Here is an 8840-nt window from a genome sequence, read left to right as displayed (position 1 = left end):
TTTCATTGTGAAAGAATCTGAGATACATGGCATTTTATAAGTACAAGCAGTGCATTCAAGACAATGTAAAATATGAGACATGTTTCTACAATATTCTGTACTAATCACTAGGTTCAGTATCAGCACCAGATAATCATACGGATAAAGTCTTGGCATCACCCCAGTAATCAACATGTCCGGGAAGAAGGATTACTTTCCAATGTGGCAGAAACCTGTTATCAGTGTTTTCCCCCTCCATCTTTCTGATAAACCAGATCATTGTCTAAGCAAGCTTACCACATTTACAATTTAAGTATCTAAATGATAACATAATAGTGTCATCATTTATTCACAAGTAGCATATTTCTATAGCCTCATAAAATACCCTTCAATATATGAATTCAGTTGTAAGACTGATGGTATAGTGATATATACAGAATTAAATGGCTCAGGTTTGGGCTGCACATGTATGTTTTTTAAAAAAGATCTGTGAATGTAGAATCCTAAATTCTTATTATCAATTGATTAAGAAAGAATATTACTACTGTATATGAAACCTCTTAAGTTTGACAGTGCATTGAGTGCTATCATTTTGTTTCCCAATCTCATAAGGGAGAAGTCCAAAATGAAGCAGCTCAGCTAGAATTTCTTACTCTGCTTTCCAAATGATGGAAAGAATGTGCCTCCTGATCTACAGGGATACCCATTCATTTCAATAAAGAGAAACCCCATGCACATCAAGTATGTCCCTCTATGTGCAGGCTGTCCCTCTATTGAACAAAATGAAGTCTGATATCACTTTAACTGCCATGCCTCAAAATGCTATGGAATTTTGGGACTTGTAGTTTTGTGAAATGTTTTGTAGTTTTGTGAGATATTTAGCCTTCTCTGTCAGAGAAAACCCCAGAATTCCATAGAACTGAGCCATGGCAGTTAAAGTGGCATCAAACTGCATTATTTCTGTAGTGCAGATGCAGCCTTATTCAAACAGAAAAGAAGTACTGTGCTCAGCTGTCCCAGGAGTTTCATCCTCTCTCAACAGTAAAATGAAATCTTTCCCAAAATCTAACAAGTCCCAAAGTAGCGTGTGATTAAAAAGTCAGTCAGAACTTGTTTATGTCATTTTATTGAAATAGTACATATAGGAGACTAGACAACGTAACTTCTAAGGACATTAAGAAAAAAATGCAGATTTAATATTTTTATCAACAATGATCTTGGAGTGATAAGTAAAAACTACAAATTATTTGCTGGAATGCAATCAGCACAAGAAGATCAGCTTCTACAACCAAAGGAAAGAGAAGAATACAAGATGTCCTGACTCCAACAAGCAAAATTCCAAGCTCTTAACTATAATTGATCAGAAGAATCTTGTATTTATAAATTAGTTTTCTTCTGAGAGAGATTAATTTTATCACCAAGACTTAGTGCCATTCCCTGCAAAAGAGAGGAAAAACAATAGCTGGTAATAGTTCATGTAGTTTTGCAACAGGTAATATTCAACAGAATTGTATCTTCATTTATACATCTATCCTGAAACATCTGTTATTCATGGCTCCAAGCAGGACATTTAAGATTAGTGTATTGTGTAAAATGATGAGGAAAGAATTAAACTGTAGATAGGTTGTTATTTTGCCTTGTCAATGTAAATGCTGTCACAATAACAGCAATGAGGTTCAAAACAAAATGAAAGGAAGTTTGTATTGCATCAAGAAGCACTACTGGGGAAGAAGAGGGAGATACATCTAAACTTAAGGGGAAATATGCTTTTTCTAGAATATAGTAATAATTTGATCCCCATATTTCCACAAAAAGAAAATACATTTTCACCTCAGTAAGTCATATAATTTTCTGCAGGATCAATTTTCATAACATCATAAGGAGTAGGATATACAATTGTGGAACAGAAATATAAAATTATATTCTGGATGTGAAGTAGTAAAGAAAGATGGCCTTCTATCCTGAAGAGCAGGTTTCAATCACAGTCTAGTTTATATTCCTAAGTGAGGGTTCTGACCTATAAAGTGCTATGTGGCCTGGAACCTTAGTATCTGATGGAATATCCTCCCCCCCCAGGGGTGCCCATTTAGAAGAGCCTTTCTCCAATGGTCCCTCATTTTGAAGCCCACAAAGTGGCTTACTTGAGATGAGATCCTTTCAGGGGTGGTCCTGCAGTTCTGGATCCCCTCACCCAGGAAATTGGCCTGACACGCATATTTTTCTGCCACCCACAGGCTAGAACTTCTGTGTTTTCCCAGGCCTTTTAATCCCCCTCACATATTAGTAGTTTTAACTCATGCTTTGTTTTTGTTTTTTGTTGGTTTTGGTTCGTCAGTTTTTCCCTTGTTTTTTATTGGTTTGATTTTGTCTTGTATCACATTCTTTTTTAAAAATTAGATTGGTTTATCGTTGTTTTTAGATAATCACATTATTTATTTATTTTAATTATATGTTGCTACAGATTTTTTTTAAAATTCTTATAGCATCCTATAAATATCAACAATAAAGAAAGTATATTATATAAATTATAAATGCATTCTAAGTACATCTCCATCACCATACCAGACATTATTCCTGACAATCCTGAATCTTTTGGGAGCAGCTTTTCAGGGGGCATATATAAAGATATAAGAAATCCTTCTAAGCTTCCAAAAGCTCTTTGGATACCTTTCTGTATGTTTTTAAAAAATCCTCTATTTCACACAACTATCTGCTAATGACAGATGTGCCTTTCTACATCCCATAAAATATTTATTTGGAAATTGGTCTGGAGCTGCCATCCAGGATGATGGACTGAGATCATAGCACCACTCTACCCTTTGAAATTTATCCAGAAAAACAGCAACCAGAGAACTTGTTATAGCTAATGTTAAATGGTGAACTTCAAACAAAGACTGTAGACTGGGGTGGTACGTTCATAATTTAAAAAAGAAGAGTTTAACAGAAAATACTGTTACCTGACTTTTTGCACGAATTCTTATGTGTCCTGTAACTGGTGCATCAGGTCCAAGATGAATTGGCTTTTCAATGCTGACGTTTGCAAGGGCATCTTCTCCAAATATGGATCGTGCATATAGATTGGCAGCCATGAAGCCACAATATCCAGAAAGAGCCTAGAAAGACAAGAATTTATAACCTTTTGGAAATGTGTTTTACTCCAACAGGAACAATTCAGCCAAACTTTTGAAGAAGTATAGCCCTTGGGCTACGTGGCAATCAATCCTATTTTTGTAACACTCAAGCCTTCCTGACTCTCAATATTGCCCATTTCTGACATAGGAAAGGTGGTGAATTGTCTTTACTAGAAACCTGCAGAGGTTTTTGCATATGTTGTAGGTCCCCCTGCACTCTTTAGCATTTAAAGATGTATTCATTGTACAAAATCGGAAGTAAATTTCTGGCTATATCTGAATTAGGTTGTTTGTTTGTTTGTTTGGCATTTTAGCAGTCTGTCCAGGCACTGACATATTCCTGGAATAGAAAACTGGTCCCTGAATGTGTTGTAGTTGCTCATTCCTGGGTTAAAGTTTGATCTTCTCATTATACAGTATTTTAAATTCTGTCTCTCTCTCTCAGTCTCTCTTTCTCTCTCTACAAATTTTAACACACACACATAGACAGGACTCAAAGTTGTGTCCTCAAAACAGTATAAGTACTGAGCATGGAGCAAAAACTCCAAAATTATAACCATAAATATATGAAGGGATGTTAACATGGAACAGGTTTATTTTCTGCTGTTGTAGAGAATAGAACAGAGTGGATTAAAAATACAAGAAAAGAGATTCCGGGTAAACATCAGAAATAACTTCCTGACAGTAAGAGCTATTCAACAGTAGAATGGACTGCCCCAGAGAGTGGTGGAATCTACTTCCTTGGAGGTCTTGAAACAGAGGTTGGATGGTCATTCATGCTTACCTTTTCTGGGGTAAGGCATTTCATATTAGTTGACTTCAATATGTGTTGTAAATATTCATTCAGATCCACTATATTTGTATTAACCGTAACCTTTAAAAAATATAGAAATACAAGGACAATGACTTCCCAATCTCTCTTTTCTTTCATAAAATTAAATGTTACAATATATAATGCACAGAGATTTGTCTGTGAAATTAAATCGTAAATCTCAGCTAGTATTCAAGTTGTACTAACTATAATTCAATAATTAAATACTATTGCCTACCATAACTATAGTTCTCATTTCCTTTCAGATAGCCTATATCACGAATTTGTCTTCCGGTATTTTTATACTAGTATTTTGATCCATAGAAGAACAGAGTGGTGTAGTGGTTTGACCCTTGGACTACAACTCTGGAGAACAGGTCTTGAATCCCCACTCTGCCATGGAAACCCATGGGGTGTTCTTGGGCAAGTCATATTCTCTAAACCTCAGAGGCTAAGGCAAACCCTCTCAGAACAAATCTTGCCAAAGCCCCAGGATAATAATAATAATAAATTTTATTTCTACCCCGCCCTTCCATGGATATGATCAGGGCAGCTTACAAAATTTATAAAAAACAATTCAATACAAGATTAAAATTCAGTATAACAGTTAAAAACATTACCACAAAAAACAGGAACAGGAAATCAATAAAATACACATGTCAGGGGCAAAAGAAAAGGAAACAAGTTTAAATCAATCCAGGGTCGAAAGGGAAAAAGGGGCAGGAAAAATAAACAAACAAATTAAGGTGGGAAGGCCAGCCGGAATAGATATGTTTTCAGCTGTTTTTTAAAGACAGCTAATGAGGCGGCGGAGCGAAGCTCTGCAGGGAGCGTATTCCAAAGAGAAGGGGTAGCAATAGTAAAAGCCCTCTGTGAGGTCCGCGAAAGGTTAGACCTAGGGACCTCCAACAATTTAGTCCCGGAAGTTCTGAGTGTGCGAGGCGGATTATATGGGGAGAGGCGGTCCTCCAAGTACCCTGGGCCCAAGCCATTTAGGGCTTTATAGGTCAAAACCAACACCTTGTATTGAGCTCGGAAGCGAATAGTCAGCCAGTGAAGGTCTTTTAAAATAGGTGTTATATGGTCCAACCAGGAGCTCCCAGCGACCAATCTAGCTGCCATGTTCTGCACCAATTGCAGCTTCCAGGTTTGGTACAAGGGTTGCCCCATGTAGAGCGCGTTGCAGAAATCCAATCGAGAGGTTACCAAAGCATGTACAACAGATTCTAGGTCCTTTCGGTCCAGGTAGGGACGCAGCTGGCGTATCAGCCGAAGCTGATAACAGGCACTCCTGACCGTTGCATCCACCTGAGAAGTTAGCTGGAGCGACGAGTCAAGGAGTACTCCCAAGCTGCACACCGAGTCCTTCAGGGGGAGCGTGACCCCGTTCAGGACCGGGTGACAGATCTCACCACCAGAAACCGGGGAGCCTATCACCAGTACTTCCGTTTTCCCTGGATTCACACTGAGTTTGTTCTCCCTCATCCAGCCCATTACCGACGCCAAGCAGGCATCTAGAGGAGCGATGCCATCCTTAGTTACTGCATCAGTCGGAGACATAGAGAAAATTATCTGGGTGTCATCAGCGTACTGATAACACTGCGCCCCATGTCTCCGGATGATCTCTCCCAGCGGCTTCATGTAAATGTTGAATAGCATAGGGGACAAAATCGCTCCCTGAGGGACACCAGATGTCAGGGCCCTCCTATCGGAGCGACAGTCCCCCAGCTCCACCATCTGGGATCTGCCCGAGAGGTAAGAACGGAACCACTGCAAAGCAGTGCCCCCAATTCCCAACTCCCTCAGGCGTCCCAGAAGGATACCATGGTTGATGGTATCGAAGGCCGCTGAGATGTCCAAGAGCACTAACAGGGACACGCTCCCCGTCCATGCCCAGACGGAGATCTTCAACTAAGGCGACCATGGCAGTCTCAACTCCATAGCCCACCCGGAAGCCGGTTTGAAATGGGTCCAGAAAATCGGTGTCATCCAAGATCGACTGAAGCTGGAAGGATAGGTTTACCTTAGGGTTGCCATAGGTTGGAAATGACTTGAAGGCACACAACAAGAACACTTTTGATACTGGATACAGATCCTGGATACCTGATACAGTATGTTGATACTTCATGTGTGCAGTAATAAATTTATTCATACTAAAGTGTACATAAGTATCCTTTAATTGCAGTACATTCCCTAAGTTTTAAAGCATGTTACTGCATGCATGAAAATGCTGCACAAAATATATTTTTCTGATTCCAACCCAAGCCCCCAATATATAGGTAGAAGGGGGTAATGGGAAGCAAATTTCTCTCTTTCTTTCACACACATACTGTGTGTATCCATCTGAAATGTTACAAGTTAGTTATATGAAGTCACCTTTAGGTCACATAAAAAGTAATGGAGATTACTCTTGGAAACCTAAAAGTAAAAGAAAGGGCTAGAGAACTGGCACCCTGCAGATGCTTGGAAAGATACTCCTTTCATGGCAGCCCTCATTGCTGGCATTTCCCCCCCAGTAAAATTTAAATCAAAATACAGTGGGTCCTTGTTATCCCCTGGGGTTTTCTTCCAGGATCCCCCATGGATACCAAAATCCATGGATGCTCGAGTCTCATTAAATACAATGGTATGGCAAAATTGTGTCCCTTACATAAAATAGAAAATAGAGATGCTTGAATCCATGGATAAAAAATCCGTGGATAAGGAGGGTGACTGTACAGGGGAGACAATTTTGCTACAGTTCTTTCCATTTTAGATCTAGGAAAGGGTTTATGTGACAAGGAAATAAATCAGAATTTAATTATCAGTTTGCTTCCATGTGAAGTAAAAGCCTCTCCTAGGACCTAAAACAGTGGAGGACTGACCAAAATATGGCAAAACTGGCGTACACACATTTTTTGAATACTGCTTTTACATGGGATAATAATCTGAGAAAGAGGGTCATACTATCTTCAGCAGCACTTGCAGTATAAAATCATATATTTCATTATACTCAGTATTACAAAAGACCCTGATCAGCTAATAGTTCTACATAACCCCAAATTCTACATATTGTTTTAAATGATAGTTGGGCATGTCAGGAGTAATCTTCAAAGTATATTTCTACAGAGGAATTGCCTAAAAAGTCAGAGTGAAAGCAGTTCATTGGCTCAAATCCAAAGGGCTATCTATGGTGACTGGTTTGTTCAGAAGGACACATGCAAAGTGTATGGAGTACTTCCATCTCTTCTTCCATTTGCAGCTGTTCCCTAGAAATCTGCCATGGAGGGTAAAGGCAGCTTCAGAGGTGCCACCCTCACACAACTCAGTAAAGGTTTTTTTTTACAATATTATATTTTAAAATGTGAATAATCAAAACCAAAGACAACTCACTTTGTTTTCCCATTCAAATTCTGCCCACATCTGACGGAACTCTGCATCAGTACAAGTAGCAGGCTGGATGTAGTCCATTATATCAATGTGTATGTCACTGAGAACCACACAGTTTCTGTCACTGGCTGCTCCAGAAACATCATACACTAAAAAATCAAACAGATCAACAGAAATTGAACAACTCTACATCATCACTTTTAAAGTTTTAAGTTGAATCAAACTTACACATCTTCCAATTCAAAGCAAAGATCTCGCTTCAAAAACAGCCTTTCCATATGTTTTAAACTCTGCATCTTGAATTCTTGGATTATGTTTAATACACTTGGATTCATGCAGAATACAGAAGATGCTTACCAATATTACCAAAAATGATTCCATTTTCTGTAGAAGCGACTTTCACATTGGCCTTAATATTGGCAAAATCATGGGGAGCAAGTGTCAGAGGAGATGGTTTTTCAACAAGCTTCAAATCACCTATTTAAAATGGTTTAACAGTTAGCCAAGGAAACCACTGAGGGCAAATACAACTAATTGTACAAACAGGAGCCAGTATGGTGTAGTAATCTGAGTGCTGGAAACCTGAGGAAACTAGGTTTCCAAGTTGATCAGGGCTTGAATTCCCACTTAGCCATGGAAACCCACTAGGTGACCTTAGGCAAATCACACACTCCCCTTCTAAGAGGAAGGTGATGGCAAACCTCTGAAGAAATCTTGCCCAAGAAACCCTAGTACATTATTTTCATACACTGGTGTCAACTTGAAGACATACAGAACCAGTGGGATGTAGTTTGAGTACTGGTTAGAATTCTGGGAGCCAGGGATTCACATCCATGTTTGGCCATGGAAACCCACTTGGTAACCTTTGGCAAGTTACACTCTCTCAGCCTTGGAGGAAGCCAATGGCAAATCTCTTTTAAATAAATGCTGACAAGGAAACCCTATTATAAGTTCATTAATAGTAAGAGTTGACTTGAAGGCCCGCAGCAGCAGCAGCAGCAGCATCAACAACAACAACAACAGCATTGTTATTTACCTAATGTAGCTAATTCAAGTGTGCAATTTTGCAAAGTATCACTGGTCTGATTTACCACAAGCACATCCAATACTATATCATATTGGTTGACGTGAACATAAGCTTCGGCATAAACTGGATCGGAAAAGCCTGTCAACTGAGTCACCTGTGAAACAGGAAAAGAGATTTTGCCTGTAATCATGTACTTGTGTTGCAAGAGTAACCCCACTGACTTTAATGGGGCTTACTTTTGAATGGAGATATAGGTAACCAAGTAGAAGTGTTCCTAGGCATTACTTCTTTAACAGAAAATTTGGTACAAGAAATATAACAGAAAGAATAGCACGCAAATGGAACCTGTAGCACCTTTGAAAGAAAGAAGTTGGTAGCATAAGCTTTAATAGACTTAAGTCTACTTCCTCAGATATAATTGAGGAAGTAGCCTTCAGTATACACAAGCTTATATTACCAACTTCTAGGGAGCCCAGGTGGCGGAGCGGTTAAATGCTAGTAATGCAGCCACAACATTTTGAGT

General features: G+C 39.0%; 1 protein-coding gene across 2 annotated transcripts in view; it reads right to left on the bottom strand.

The window, feature by feature from the left end:
• Positions 1-1087: 1087 nt before the first annotated feature.
• The window catches only part of COPB1 (COPI coat complex subunit beta 1), a 32000-nt gene continuing 24247 nt past the window's right edge, over positions 1088-8840 (bottom strand). For both annotated transcript variants that reach the window (XM_042441563.1, XM_042441554.1), the window contains 6 exons: positions 8327-8471; positions 7648-7767; positions 7294-7439; positions 3895-3984; positions 2937-3092; positions 1088-1416 (listed from right to left, as the gene is read on the bottom strand). In XM_042441563.1, the coding sequence (XP_042297497.1) occupies positions 1357-1416; positions 2937-3092; positions 3895-3984; positions 7294-7439; positions 7648-7767; positions 8327-8471 (717 nt within the window). In that variant the 3' untranslated portion in view covers positions 1088-1356. The remainder of the gene's footprint in view (positions 1417-2936; positions 3093-3894; positions 3985-7293; positions 7440-7647; positions 7768-8326; positions 8472-8840) is intronic.

Source organism: Sceloporus undulatus, chromosome 1 (genome assembly GCF_019175285.1).
Source record: "Sceloporus undulatus isolate JIND9_A2432 ecotype Alabama chromosome 1, SceUnd_v1.1, whole genome shotgun sequence".
Lineage (NCBI taxonomy): Eukaryota > Metazoa > Chordata > Lepidosauria > Squamata > Phrynosomatidae > Sceloporus > Sceloporus undulatus.
The sequence above is the reverse complement of the archived record's forward strand: the minus strand, read 5'-3'. Positions and strand labels throughout refer to the sequence as shown.